The sequence below is a fragment of the Mauremys reevesii genome, linkage group 6, assembly GCF_016161935.1.
Source record: "Mauremys reevesii isolate NIE-2019 linkage group 6, ASM1616193v1, whole genome shotgun sequence".
Taxonomy (NCBI): Eukaryota; Metazoa; Chordata; order Testudines; family Geoemydidae; genus Mauremys; species Mauremys reevesii.
Window position 1 is genome coordinate 86,685,988 of NC_052628.1, and position 15,119 is coordinate 86,701,106.

At 39.0% G+C, this 15,119-nt stretch overlaps 1 protein-coding gene across 3 annotated transcripts in view; it reads left to right on the forward strand.

Moving 5' to 3' along the window:
• The window catches only part of UBQLN1 (ubiquilin 1), a 35,649-nt gene that overhangs the window by 7,445 nt on the left and 13,085 nt on the right, over positions 1-15,119 (forward strand). For all 3 annotated transcript variants that reach the window (XM_039545747.1, XM_039545745.1, XM_039545746.1), the window contains exons 2-6: positions 6,512-6,663; positions 10,924-11,042; positions 12,267-12,529; positions 13,433-13,591; positions 14,366-14,612. In XM_039545747.1, coding sequence (XP_039401681.1) covers positions 6,512-6,663; positions 10,924-11,042; positions 12,267-12,529; positions 13,433-13,591; positions 14,366-14,612 — 940 coding nt within the window. The remainder of the gene's footprint in view (positions 1-6,511; positions 6,664-10,923; positions 11,043-12,266; positions 12,530-13,432; positions 13,592-14,365; positions 14,613-15,119) is intronic.

Here is a 15,119-nt window from a genome sequence, read left to right on the forward strand (position 1 = left end):
TTCTTAAAAACAAACACACACACACACACACACACTGCTGGGATGAATTACTCAGCACTTCATAACTTAAATTCTTTCTCCCATGTTCTGGAAACTTAATTTAAAAACTGTTCAAGAACAACAAAAACATACTGCTTGGTATGGTAATGGTGACTTTTTAAAAAAATATGTATTTACTTTCCTCCAAAACCTGGATAAGGTAGAAATAGTGCCATATTAAAAAAAAAAACAAAAAAAAACCAAACCTTTATACAATCAAGAATTTTACCAACATTTTTCTGATAAATGATTGACAAAATAGTTAAGCATCAAACAGCTATAAGAATAAAGGTCTGAAGTCTTGTAATCAAATGATTTTTGAGTGATAATTCCAAATGAAGTAAATTGCCTGTGCTCCATCACTTTTTTCTGTAAATCAGAATTGTCATGAAAGTTTATAAACCAAAGCACACAATCTAATTTTCTTCCCTATCTTGATGGGTTTTTTAAAAAAAATCATTCACCCTGGGTCTGTTGGGAAAGTAGAACTTTGAAAGGCTGCTCTAAATACTGTTATGAATTTAGTCCACAAGGCAAAACTAATCAATGAAATACTTCATTGCAGAGGAATCATTGACAGAATGGCAGTGGGTGGTCAGACACTTGATTTGGTTAGGTGAGATCTTGGACCACATTCTAAAGTATTAAGGATTGTGTGCTGAGAGGGAGGAAAAATTATTTGTTTGGACCTGCCCTTGTTGATGGGGTTGGTAATTTATGTTCCGTATCACTAAAATTTACCATACCAAAGAAATATTACTTCTAGTAGCAGAAACAAAGCAGTCTAATAAAAAGTTATGTCAGACGTTAAGAAGATAAGGTTAGTTGAACTTTAATAAAATCCCTTTTAAGATAGCTCTGGTGTTGCCTAAAATAAACCTCCTAGCTTTTCTTTGTATGTTACTATGTTTTTGGTTCCATAATGCCTAATTTATAATTAGGTGGAAAAACTAACCTGTAGATGCAGTGTGTATATTATTTCTCAAGCAAATACTTGCCATTTATGAGCAGTAGAACCTGAACTCACTTAGTTTTCTCAGTGAGAATGCCGCTAAATTGTCTAGCTCTGCAAGTTTAAATTTAACACCTTTGTAGCACTCATATGCTAAAAAAGGATAGTTGACCAGGTTCTCTAAGTGTTAGGCATAATGGGATTCCATGTTAACTTTCTAGCGATCTAGTTCTAGGTCATTTTTCTCAGTTTATAGGAATATAGTGCTCTGTCACTTGATCTCAAACCACTTTACAAAGGAGGTGAGTATAATTATCCCTATTTTACAGATTGTGAAATTGAGGCACAGAGTTGAAGTGGCCTGCCCAATAGAGCTGGGATTAGAATCTCCTGGGTCCCAGTCCAGTCCTCTTTCCACCAGACTACACTGCCTCACTAGTAACTTTTTTTTAAACTGACAACCCTACAAATTCAGCCAAGGAATTGAAAGAGAGATTCTTTCCTGCTCTCTCTCATCACAAGAAATGACAATTCTGCAGATTTTACGGGGTTTCACAGATTTAATTGAGGTATTTGGACCATCAAGTAGAATATTGGTTCCTTTGTGTAAGACAGAGGGCATGTCTACACTATAAACTTAAGTTGATCTATGTTAGGTTGATTTACAGCCACTGCAGTGGTAATTACTGCAGTGGTTCATGTCCGCACTGCCCTTCTTCTGTCGGTGGTGTGTACCTTCACTTGGCGTGCTTCCACCCACTTATGAGGTGCAGTATGGGGGCTGACAGCCGGGGCTCTCAGTTCTACGCGTAGCATCCCGCCATGAGCTGGGCTCCCCTCCTCCCCCTGGTCCCCCCTGCCCTGTTGCATGGGGAACAGGGCAGCCATACCTGGCTTCTCAGCTCTCCGCTGGGCTCTCTGCTCTCCACCCAGACTCTCCACCCAGAGCATGGCAGCTGACCAGACTTGGGGTGCAGAGCTCCCTGTCAGGTACAGCCATGCTCCAGTGAGGAGCTGAGAGCCTGGCGGGGGGCAGCCAGGCTAACAGTTGGGAGATCTGCATCTGGTGTCCAGTTGGTTGCACCATTCCCAGCAGGGAGCTGAGAAGCCTGGTGCCAGTGGAGCAGTGAAATTGACAAGAATGACAGCCAGTGCATATAAGTAACAGAATGTCTGCAGAGACATTGCATCACCCTAAATACACTGAAATAAGCCCTGGGTGTCTCGTGGAGGTGGAGTTTTGTCAGTGTACTAGGGCATTTACATTGGTGGGAGCAAGGCTGTGGTATGTACACTGACATAATTAGGTCGACCTGACACTGTACTGTAGACCAGGCCTGAATGCAATCCAGCTAATTCTTCTAGCTGTGTTGCCTCTGTTTTTAATAGGAATCAATAATAGTAAAAACTTATTTGTCATTACATATATGACTTGGAACATAACAGGGAGCAGCTCTGAGTAAGGTGGTGTCAATCTTTCAAATAGAACTGCACTTTAAACGACTTTTAGGAACATAAATCTTGTAACTCTTTCACCCAGCTACAAAGCCTGGACAGTCTGTCCTATAGTGCAGGACTGCAGGTATTTCACTGTTCAAAACAAAAGTCCTGTGCTTGGCAGAGCGAGCATCTAAACATTCTTGTTTAGCTATATAAAGTTGCAGGCTCGCATTTTCAATGGGGCCAAAAGGTGTTTGGTGCCTAGTTTTCATGGGAGTTAGGTATCTAATTCTCAAGGTCTCTTTGAAAATCCTTGCTATAATAGCTAATAGTTATGAGTTGTATAGGTATCTCTCAGGCTAGGCCATGATTGGTTGGAAATGGGGAGTGGGCTTTCTGGTTATTTTTATTTCCTTGGTTTTATTCCTTTTATTTCACAACACTCTTTTTGTCTTCAGTCAGGCACATGAATAGGCACTAATGTGCCAGCTGCTGTTTTTTGCTTACTGTGAGTCAGCAGACAGTGTTTGGCTTACCATATTGGGAGGGTGGAAAGGCAGCTGAGGTTCTCATTTTGTAATTTTCCCTAGAATAATGTTTTTCCGATTTTTTTTAATGTCTTCCCTCACAACCAAACTGTGAAAGTATCTCCTAATGTACCATTTCAAATACTGAGATTCAGAAGAATGAATATGATTATTTGTCCGTTGTGCCGGGCTAAAAGGTGCAACCAGCAGCTCCTCTGTGCAAAATTCTAGTGTAGAATCTGCTTGATAAGGGTTTATTATATTGGCAATTGCGTTGGAGATTGAGAAGCTAATGAAAAACAGTAACTTTGTTCAGGAATGGGAGATTAGCTGCTGGCAATAGTTTAGAAGTCACCTGTACTGAAAATTGGTTTCTAGAGTACCCATTGTTCAACTTGTGTTCTGTTTTTTGGTGGGTGGGTGGGTTGGGTTTTCAAGTGCATTGTGAACTGGCAATCTGTTAGCTGTGGGCTTAGGTATTCTTGGCTTCCTTTCACCAGCCCAAAAAATTATTGCTGAAAATCACAAGTGATGGCTTGGATTTTCTTCAGTGTTTCTAGGGCTTCCTATTGTGTTAACAGATTAAATTCTAAAAAGAGGGATACTGTATCTTCATTGTGCATAACCATATAATTGCAACTATTGCAAATGCAGATGATCTTTGTGCAGTGAGCTGTGTGATGCAATCCACTAGGTTGCCAAATGGCTCACAGTTCAGAATAGTTTTACTACCTAGGCAGAACAGATTGCTTGGCCAATTCCATGGCCGAGGTATGTCATGTAGGAATTATTTTTGCCCTCCTTGTCGGTGGCTGTTAGCATTTTCACCACTGGCATAGTCTCCCACCTTTTGTATTTCTTTTTTGGGTCATCTGAAAACCATAGATATGTCTGGGCAGAGAGAAGGGAGTGGTGGTGCTTTTGATGCCAGTATATTAATGGCACTGGATAGCGTGTGGTTATATAATCTCCCACAAATTGTTCAATATCTTGACCTCTTGAATGAGTATTTCCTTCTAGAAATTGGTTCATACCAGATTAGACTTGATTTAAGATAAAATTTAAAGTTAATAGTAATGTTCATTTATTGCAACTTTAATTTTTTCTTCAGCTTTAAAGCTGTCACTAAACAATGTTTTAGTAGTCACTATTGTTTTTATGACAAATCAGAACATGTAAATAGCAGTATCTAAAATGTGTTTTTTGACCAGGAAGTAGCCATCAAGGTCAATTTAGGTTAAAAAGCCCCCTAACAAAGAAAATTCTGAGCCATAATTTATTTTAGACCCTCATCCTGAAATGAGTTCCACATGTGAAGAGCTCTATTGACTTAATAAAGCTTTGTGTAGGCACAGAGTTTTCGTGCCTTCACTGCTACAACACTACCTTCTTGTTTGTCTCATCCATCTTTTCTCTTGGTGTTTTTTGTCAGATTGCAAACTCTTTGGAGTAGGTACTGTCACTTTCTGTGTTTATACAGTCTCTAGCACAATGGGACTTGACTTGGTTGACCTGTAGGTGCTACTACAGTATAAATGAATAACTCATTTCAGGATCAGTATCTTGGGGTCTTGCATGGAATGTTAATTCACTTCTAGCTGAAGGTACACTTAGAGCATGATTTCTTTAAAATTAAATTGATCATAACAATAATAATAAAAAAAGCAAGCTTCTGAAAGATTTTTAAAAGCCTAAAATCTTCCAAGCAGTTTAGCTTGCAGGCTTAATCCTTAAATCAAGAAATAAATCGAAATGTTTGATTTTTCACAATATGTCATCAGCCTGTTAAAATATCTTCCTTTTCTCTTACTTTAAAATTAAATGCATTTATTACTCCAATGAGGTGCTGTCAGTATAGCACTCATCCACAGAATAGATGAAGCACAGACAGGTGGCAGTCCAAGCTTGCTTATGTAGCCCAAGCATGCTGCAACCATGACCTGCAAGGATCACCTCTCGAGGGCAGAGAGCAAAATAGTTAGCTTGCCTTGTCATTCTGTTTGCTGAGACTGCAAACAAAAGATAGCTTTTGTGCTATTGGTTGTATGTTGTTGTTTGTTTTTGTTTTTGTGGTGTGGAGGTATGTTCAGTACAATTAGGTTGAAGCGACAACATAGTCATAGGATGCAAACAAACTTTGGTCACTGCTAATTAGAACTAGTGATCTGGATGTTGAAAATGTTGCATTTCACTATCAGTTCCACTGAGTCATTCCTGTTCTTTTGCCTGATTTCTTTAAATGTGTTCTATACTTTTTTTTCTGGTGATAAGAATACAAACTTAAGACAAGTAAAAGCATATGCAACAGCTGTCCCAGTTCAGGGCATTTGCACCTGTATTTTCCCCCCTCTGTGGTCCACCAAGGGCACCCACTCTAGGCTCCCAGCCCTTCAGTTGTCACCTTTCTTGGGCAGATAGCTACATTTCTCTCCCTCCTGGTCCTTGCCAATACTGTGATATTCCCAGCAAGCCGGACTTTTCTAAACAGAGGTGCGGAATTTGCATTAACCTCTCCCTTAGGTATTGCCCAGGAAATCCATTTAACACTTATTAATGCAAAAGTCCATTCTTGTCTGGCATAGAGTCTTTTGAAATCCCAGGCATCACATCACATCCTCCTGTCCCTCTCCCCCAGGTTACATTCAATCCTGTCCCACAATAATATATAAACTTTGTATTTCATGCAATGGACTTCAAAGATACCTAAACTTAAGATCTCCCAAGGATATGCAGGAAATGTCTATATCTGTCATAACAACTGCTTTCCATAACTTTGTAAATAACACACCAGTCCTGTAAAGCTAATGCATAGTATCATGTACAGAAGTTAAGCGGTGAAATGATACACTACACAGAAGTATTTCAAAATAGTGTGCTGTATAACCCCCATAAGAGCAAGAAAATCAAGTTAGATGGTCATGGTAGCATTAGCTCAGCTCAGCTTAGCTATGGTTCTCTTATATGTGCTTTGACTATAGGAATTTGACCCCATTTCAGTACATGGCGATGATATAAGAACACTGGAAATGCTTCCTTTTGCAAGGTTGTAACAAGCTTAACATTCTGTTAATGCTACATTGTAAAAAATGGGTTTTACTCTGTGTGAAAATGCTGTTTTCAAATACTTATATCTGTTACAGGTGTTAATAAGAGTTACACCTCTTACATATACGCCTATACAAAATTATATGAGAGAAGCTATAATTAACCAAAATCTTTTTTATCTTTTTCTCTCATTCCTTGACATTTAAGCTTTTGTTGTATATGAGGCTGTTGCAGGAAACTATTTCAAGTTAATCATTTTCTAACACTATTGATTGACATACTGTTTAACTGTTTTGAATGTACAGATAGGAATGATCTGACTTCATAATTATTGTCAAAAATAAAAAGCAGAGGAAGCATTTAATAAAGAGGGCATATATTGTATAAACTTGAAACTTAATAGTAATCATGCGCAAAATAACTTCACCAAATCTCAAAAGTTATTTAAAATAGAATAGTTAATGCACTGATTTACACGTAATCACATTTTTTTCTTTCTAATATCTAGTTTAAGGAAGAAATCTCTAAGCGTTTCAAGTCCCACACCGATCAACTTGTATTAATATTTGCTGGAAAAATTTTAAAAGATCAAGATACTCTGACCCAGCATGGGATTCACGATGGACTCACTGTTCACCTTGTCATCAAAACGCAAAACAGGTAACCTTGCTGATAAGCTGTCTTCTGTTCTTTAGCTGTAAGAAACCAAATAAACATTCTCGTTTCCAAATTAGACAACTCTTGTCTACATCTGGCTAAAAAAAAAAAAAAAAAAATTCTTACTCCTGGTCCTGAGGTCCCTTGCAAAAACATAGGTGGAAATCTGCAAACTCTTGGAGATTTTTGTTCCCTAAATGCTGCAATAGCAGGATAGTGTGAGTGTCATCCTCCTCTCTTGGCAGTCCTGTGCCACCTTCTGAACTTCACCACTGCACTTAGAACTTTCCAGTCAGCTCCTCCTTGACTGCAGTCAGTGAAAACTCCTTGCAGGAACTGGGCCTCTGCAGTCATAGTGCTCTTTTCATGGGTATTGTTTGCCATGTTCCTCCCTTGTAGATGGGTTTAGGTTGCTAATAGTAAAAAACAAATGATTTCTGTTCTTTGGGCACTCAATCCTGGCACTTGAGTGCTGAACACCAACATTGTTTGTTGCCCTATAGCTCCTAAGATGTTTCAGTTTTCACCTCTCCAGGATGAAGGCAGCCTGTTTAGCAACTTCAAACCATGCCCAAATGGGAGAACAATGTCTGCAAAAGATGAACACATCAGCTGTATTGTTTACCTTTAAGTCAATCTCCAAGTATAGCGCAGAAGCCCTATTGGAATTATTTTTATTGATAATACAGGTATCACCAGGACATCAGTTTAATCTTAAATTCCTTTATTAAATTCAAAGGCCGAATGCTATTTATACAGCTGCTCCAAATGTGCCTTAAATGCCTAAGCAATCATACCCATACAGTAACATGCAGTTATAAGCATTGTTGAGGTACTTACTACAGGAGTAGACTGAGGACGCTCAAACCCATGTTGGCTGGCTTCAACTGAACAGCAGGTATTAGTAATGAACCTTCTGAGTTTACCCTTCTTACATTAGAGGGGTAGCCATGTTAGTCTGGTTCTGTAGAAGCAGCAAAGAATCCTGTGGCACCTTATAGACTAACAGATGTTTTGCAGCATGAGCTTTCGTGGGTGAATACCCACTTCTTCGGATGCAAGCAGTTATATTATTACTTACATTATATATCAGAACCTATGTGACAAGTCACTGCTTTATGAATTTATATTTTTGTTAAAGCCACGTAGAACCACCCCTGATGATTGGGGTGGCTTCTTCAAGACTTTTCACCTGTTTTATCAGATACCTTCCAGGTCCAGTTTTTCCAGTTAAGCCACATTCCAAGCCCAGTATTTTCAACTAAGCATACCATTTTTCAAGGCCTTCCCACAACTGCTAACCACCTCCACTTTGTACAAAGTGCAAATCATATATTTTCTTTAGCCAAGACAATTTAATGTTGTCTAATCATAGAAACATATGGCTGCTTTCACAGGCCTTTTGTGCAACGGAGGGCAGTTCCATTGCAGTTGTCCAGGGTGTATGTAAGAGGTGCTCCAGGGATATTCCTTACCTTCTGCAACAGTGAACTGCACCAGAAGCAGCTGAGGGGATGTGATCCAGGGTTCCCACTCCTGGCCGCACGTGGCTAGGTGAAAGATTTCCAGTCTCACCTTTTCCAAGGGCACTCCTGTGTATCTTGTACAAGGCTGGGCTAGAGTGCTTTGAAGGGTAAAAAAATTAAAGCAGAAGACCAAGATGGCAAAAGCGAATGAATACCAAGACTCTATCAGCACCACCTGAGTGAGCATAAACCCAGTGTCCCCTAGTGGGGTAGTTTCACCTTTAAAGTGTCCAGCGCCATCACTCTTGAAGTTGAGGTTTCCATCAAGAAATATGTCTGAGGATGTAGACTGGAATGGAGAGCTAACGTGAACAACTTTTGATGGTGATGAGGCTTCTATCATAGGTCCATTTGGCTGGAGGACTGTGGGTTCCACCAGTAAGTCTATTGAAAGACCAAGGAGACTCCTTATGTTGGAGAGAACCTGTTAGTGGAATAGGTGGAGATAGCTATGCAGAAGGCAAAGGAGAGACAGGGCACAGTGAGATCTTCTGGAGCGGCCCTCAAAAGTGGGGGGAAAAAAGGAAGAATTTGGGAAAAGTTCCCCTTCAGGTTGGTTTTCAGGAGAGATCTGTATGCCCTGTAGGTGGTGCTCAGCTTCAACGGCAGCAGAAGCCAAGGATCCTAAGCTCCCTCTCAACAATTATCAGAAAACAAAGGCATGTAAAGAGGCATCAATGCATACAGTCAGTGTACCACCTGCTGTATCCCAGCTGAGTCTCTTACTATCTTGTGACCTTCGTCACATCAGACATGGGTCCTGTTTGGGGCTACATGATTAGGCTTTCATAAAACCCTCCGAATTACATGTCTGCTTCTGTCCCTGGAAAGCACTCAGGCACTGTTTTATCAGGAAGATATGCTACAGAAGAACCAATCTCTTTTGGCTTGTGCCACAGGGTGAAAAAAAATTTCAGGTATTTCATGAGTCAGAGACAAAAGGCCAATGCCGGATCTCAGGACAGAATCATAATTAGTCAAGGAAGAATTCATTGTAGTCACCTTGTGTACCATCATGGTTCTTCTAGGAAAAGGCAACTGACTATGCTCTGGATCTCATGGATAAATGGTTCTTCCCTAGCACGTTGAGTATCTCAAATTGTAGGAATAGTAGTTTTCTCTGGCCTGACATCAGTGCTGTATTCTTCTCACTAAATGCCTGCTTGCAGAGTTTGGGAGTACATGTTGCTCTATTTGGATGAATGGCTGATCAAAGATCTTGCTTTGGAGGATATCTTCATTCTCACCACCAGTATGTTCACATTGCTCTGGTTTATGCTTAAGCTATTTAAATCTAAACTTGTCCTTAGCCAATACATATATCCTATCATGGCATAGGAATGCTTACAGTTGAACTGTGTTTTGCAGGGCTTTTATGTACTCCAAGATATCACCATTTTGGTGGCTAGGATTTGTCAGCCAGAAAATAGCATGATCTGAGCTAACATGAAAGCTGGATTTTATGGATGAAATTGTGGTATCCATGGCACAAGACAACCTCAGCAGACCCCAGAATCCCAGTTGAGAGCAAGCATTGCAGGGACTGTTGGATGATAATCAACCTCTGGGTTTCACAGGCCTGGTGACAGTCCAGGGACAAATCTGCAATTAGGAATGGGCTTTGAAATGCGTGCATGTCCAAATGTTGAGTCCCTCCCTGTACCGATTTGGTTTCTTCAGGAACAACTTCATACTGATGTTCTGGAGATGGGGTTTGTACTGTTAGAAGTGAGGCTATCTCATGTCTAATTTCCTGTGAGTCAGTGTGTTCACATTTTTGGGACTGGCCCAGATAATTTCAGCAAAGGACAGATTGACCTGTCCAAAGCTGAGCTGATCCATCAAGTGCAGAACTGCTATCCTGACACTGAAAATGAGAAATCTGCCATGACTAAGTTTGGGAACAGACTTGGTCATAAACTTAGCCAGGTTTACATAATTGTGCTCCCATTTTCTGAAGAGTTCTAACTTTTGAATAGACAGTAGTGTGCATACATGTCACAACACTTGGAACCCGAAATGACTCTGTTTTGTTTGTATTGGCTGTAGACTGTTTACAGTTGTATCCACAATTGGCATTCACCAGATTGGAATGCCCACAGTGCTCCTGATATAAATGGTTAGGTAGGACAGGGTTTTACTTTGCACTGTCAGATAATTTGGATGTCTGGTTGGTTTTGTGTCTCAGTTTACTTCCAATGTTTGGGCAGGATAACAGTGGGAAGGGAAATGGATTGGTACCTGCTATTGCTCAGAAAACAGCTGAAACTTGTCAGAAATAATGGCTGTGGTACTGTGTTCATTGCTTCAGAGACTGGCTGAAATCCTACTCATGGTTCCAGCTGCAGTAAGGGGTGGGGTTTGGGATCTCAATGAAAACATCTTTTTGGAATGATAAAACATGCACAATCACCTTTTTAACCCTATTAGAGTTTAATCCTTTCCTTTCAGAGATTGTCCTGGAGAATCTCGAGATTCTGGTTTTTGTCTGGGCCGGTGATATGAGTTTAATATCCAATTGGGCAGAAAATAGAAATACCCAAAGCATGTTCTTTATTTAAAAAAAAAAAAGCCAGATTACTTGGTGTCCGTATTTAAATAATGGTATTGACACACTATGTGAGAATAGTTGTAATTTATACTCTGGTTATTTCATGCTAAATTGTCTCTGGATTGTTCCAGAAATCTTTTAAATTGCCTCAATAAAGTGGTTTATAGTTTTAACTTTATTTTTCAGATCACAAGATCATCCAGTACAGCAAACAAACACCACAGGGAATACTTCTACCACATCGACATCAAGCAGTAGTAGTACCTCCACACCAGCCTCAACAAACAGCAGCCCTTTTGGTTTGGGTACGATTCTTTGCTAACTTTGCGGGTTAAGAACACTGCCCTTCCATTAGTTGTTACAGCCCATGTGCTAGACATTTAGAGGAAAGGGTTTAATTTCAGCATTCTAATGCAGGAATCTTATTTCCATGAAATCTTCCTCTGTGGAAAATCTTGCATAAGAGTATTCCACGTATGCTACTGCTTTATATATAGCACATGAACAAATAGCAAGGTGCAGCTGGTGTTTCATTCCAGCATTACTGGTAATGTGAAAATTAGAGAGCTCCCTGTGAGCTATGCATGCTCTACAGTGTATCTTGATTGGTCCAAGGAGTGAGGGCACTGCAGAAATTGGGACCCTAGTGTCAACCAGATTGTGAACAACTGTGACAAAACTGCTACCCCACCTACAAGCATACTTCTCTGACCAAATCGAATCAGTGGGCCTAATAGCTCTATCTTCTCTTCTGTTTTCCAGAGCATACATTTCCCAAGCACAGACAGGCTCCTGTTCTGCAGTTGAAAAGTGGTTTTTCTCCTGCTAACTGCACCAGACTTAGCACTTGCAATTCAGGCCCTCTATCTCCATTTTCTGAAAAATGAATAGAATAAAAAAGTTAAACTTAGTAAGCATTTGCTATTATGGGTTTAAAGTGGCTCAAATCTCACAAGTGATTTTGGGTGCCACAATTTTGGGGTCAGTTATGCAATTTAGGCAGCGTGAAGACTGTAGAAAACTATTTTACCTTATTTTTAGTACCTGATGCATTAGGAACTGGGAAGAGTTCTGTTTTATCACAAAAAAAGGAAAATATACTGTATCGTAATGCTATCTTTGACTTAGTTAAATTTTAAGTGACTCCTTCTGCAAATATACTCTTGAGACATGTATGTATATATTGCATGATTTAAAAGGAAGAAATTTTTGAAATCTTGGGGGCACAGACATCAACATTACTAGAGTGGTAATGACATGTATGTCTTATCCGAAGTATTGGTTGTTAGCTAAATGTATTCATTATTAAAACAAGACAATGGAGAAAGGACTCTTTAGTGTCTAGGAAGGATGGAATTCCCACTGTTTCGCATTGTCTGGAAATGTGGGTGATACATTAAAGTATTTTGTATTTAAGAAAAGTTGTCTGGATTAAATTGATTTAGAAATGTACTAAAAGCAGAAAGTTCAATTTTTTTTTCTCTCTCCTCCTCCTCCTCCCCCCCCCTCCCCCCCAATCCAAACCCAAGGTGGCCTTGGAGGACTTGCAGGTCTGAGTAGCCTGGGCCTGAATACATCTAACTTTTCAGAGTTACAAAGTCAGATGCAGCGACAGCTCATGTCCAACCCGGAAATGATGGTTCAGATAATGGAAAATCCCTTTGTTCAGAGCATGCTTTCAAATCCTGACCTGATGAGGCAGTTAATTATGGCCAATCCTCAAATGCAGCAATTGATACAGCGAAATCCAGAGATCAGTCACATGCTTAATAATCCAGATATAATGAGACAAGTATGTTGAAAGTTCTCTGTAAATTAATAAACTTTAAAGTTCTTTAATAAAATTAAATATGCTGACTTGAGTGTTTGAAGTATTGCTGAGAAATTTAGGATCGTATAGGAAAACTCATAGACTGCTACTCTAGGCAAATACTGTTGATTTTTTTTTCTAGTCACTAATGTCTGAAATAGTTCAGTGTGTTGTCTTTTAATGTTAAATAATCTATAACATTCCCTGGAGAGTATTTCAGGATTACATAACTAAATTTTCTGAAATTAAGCTAGGACAGAATGTGTGTGCACTTCAGATTTCCTATTTTCATTGAGAAAGGAGGGTTGCTATACAGCCAATAATGTACTTGCCAAAAAAACTAACCCTGTTTTAATCTAACTTTTAGTACTTCAGTCAGATTTTAAATGCAGTTGAAATCTGCTGGTATATGACTACAGTGTAGAGGCTTTTAAGACACAAACTAATGGATACTGTGGATTTAGAAACCAGGTATTTATTTCTAATGGTTCCTATTTGGAAGCAGTATACTCTATTTCTGAGTTGAAACAATAGTAAATTCACTAATTCTGTTTGAATAGAAATGAACTTGGACATACCTTTCTGTGTCTTCCTTCCTTTCTCCTGTCCAGTACCATATAAACAGTATGAATGTATCAATGCTATATAACTAAACTTTCAAAATTTTACAATTTTGATAAAATGGCTAATGAAAATTCAGTTAACTTAACTTTCTAATGATTCCAACAAGAAAAATTCTTGCTCTAACTCTAACAGCAGTTCAAACTAAACTGCAGCAGGTTGGATAATCTATAAATAGTTGTTATAATTGAGACACTGCTTCAGATTATTTTCACTTTAGAATGTATTTTTTACTAATACAGATTAAATGTTCCACTTACTTAGACACTAGAACTTGCAAGAAACCCTGCAATGATGCAGGAAATGATGAGAAACCAAGACCGAGCCTTGAGCAACCTTGAGAGTATCCCAGGTGGATACAATGCCTTGCGACGCATGTACACAGATATTCAGGAGCCAATGTTGAATGCAGCCCAAGAGCAGGTGAGAAATGGCTACATATAACCTAATATTAAATCATTGTCTCGGGAGTGAAGGAAATTATGCACTGTTTAAACAAGCATTCAAGAAAATGTAATTAGGTGCTAGAAGTCACTGCACTTTCTGTTTCCACTTGTAGAAGTAGGGCTGCAGAAATCCCAACTCTCAACCTTGAAAGAGTAAAGTTTTTGTTTTAGTTTTGTGACGCTGTCTGAAAGTCAGTGATTATGGCATGTGCTGTTTCATAAAGGAACACTCTTAACTTGAATTTTTCTGAAATTGACTTAAATTCCTAAAAGTTTTTAAAAGCGCTCTTTAAATAGATTCAGGAAATTCTATCTTAGATTCCTGATGAACAGTTTCGGAAGTCTTTTTTGCTGCTTTTCTTAAGTCTTTTCAACAAGAGAGAAAATGAATATACTGAGGAGAGAGAGTCAGTTTCACTGCAAGAAAAGTGACAAATGCACCAAGTTAACAAAATAGATTTTTCCCTAACTACTTTCAGCCGGAAATCCTGGGTGTTTTGCTGCTATAGTAAGGTACATTTTCAGAGATGTGATTTTTTTTTTTAATGTCCCTTTTTAAGATTATCATCTCAAAACAGCTGATTATTCTACCATGAAACTGGTTTTAGGATGGTGAATATAATTAAAGACTGCTCTCAGGATCAGTAGTCTTCAAGTTTGTAATTTTGCATATGTCTCAATCTGTCATTTCTAGCAGAGATAAAATTGATGGTTTAAATAGATGATATTCCTTGTTTTTCCTCCTTTGTAGTTTGGAGGTAACCCATTTGCTTCCTTAGTAAGCAATGCATCTTCAGGTGGGGAAAATCAGCCGTCTCGTACAGAAAATAGAGACCCTTTACCAAATCCTTGGGCTCCTCAGTCCAGTTCTCAGAATTCCACAACCAGTAGCAGCAACAGTGGCGAAAGTGGGGGCAGTAGTAGTGTTGGAAATAGCAGCACCACCACCAGTACAGGACCAGGCTCAACCATGCCTAATCTGGGACCCGGAGTAGGAGGTATGTTCATTATGATAGAATTGTATTTACTTGCACCTATGCAAGAAATTGTTGAAATGACAGACATTTTTGTGTTTGTTTAAATGACTTGATTTAGTGTTACTAATATTTACTTGCATCGCTCTCTTTACTAGTATCAAAGTCCTATGTAGGAAAACAAACATGCAAAGTAAACTTATCTCAAGAATACTAAGAGGAGCCACAAATCTGCTAAAATAACAGTAAAAGTAGAGACTCACTAGACAAATTAAAGACGTTCTGCACACTAGACAGAGTGCAAAAGTCCAGTAAGGTAGGTATTGAATGAGATATTGTTAGATACAGCCTCTCAGTCTTTCCCACTTACCTGAAAGGACATCTGGAGTTCATGTGAGATCTGAAATTTTACCATGTAAACAGAGGAATGAAATGTGAATGTGTTAAATAAACCAATATTAGAAATTGTAATAGTAATGCCCCAACTTCAGTCAGTTTATTTGTATTATCATGGTACGTGGAAGTCCCAGT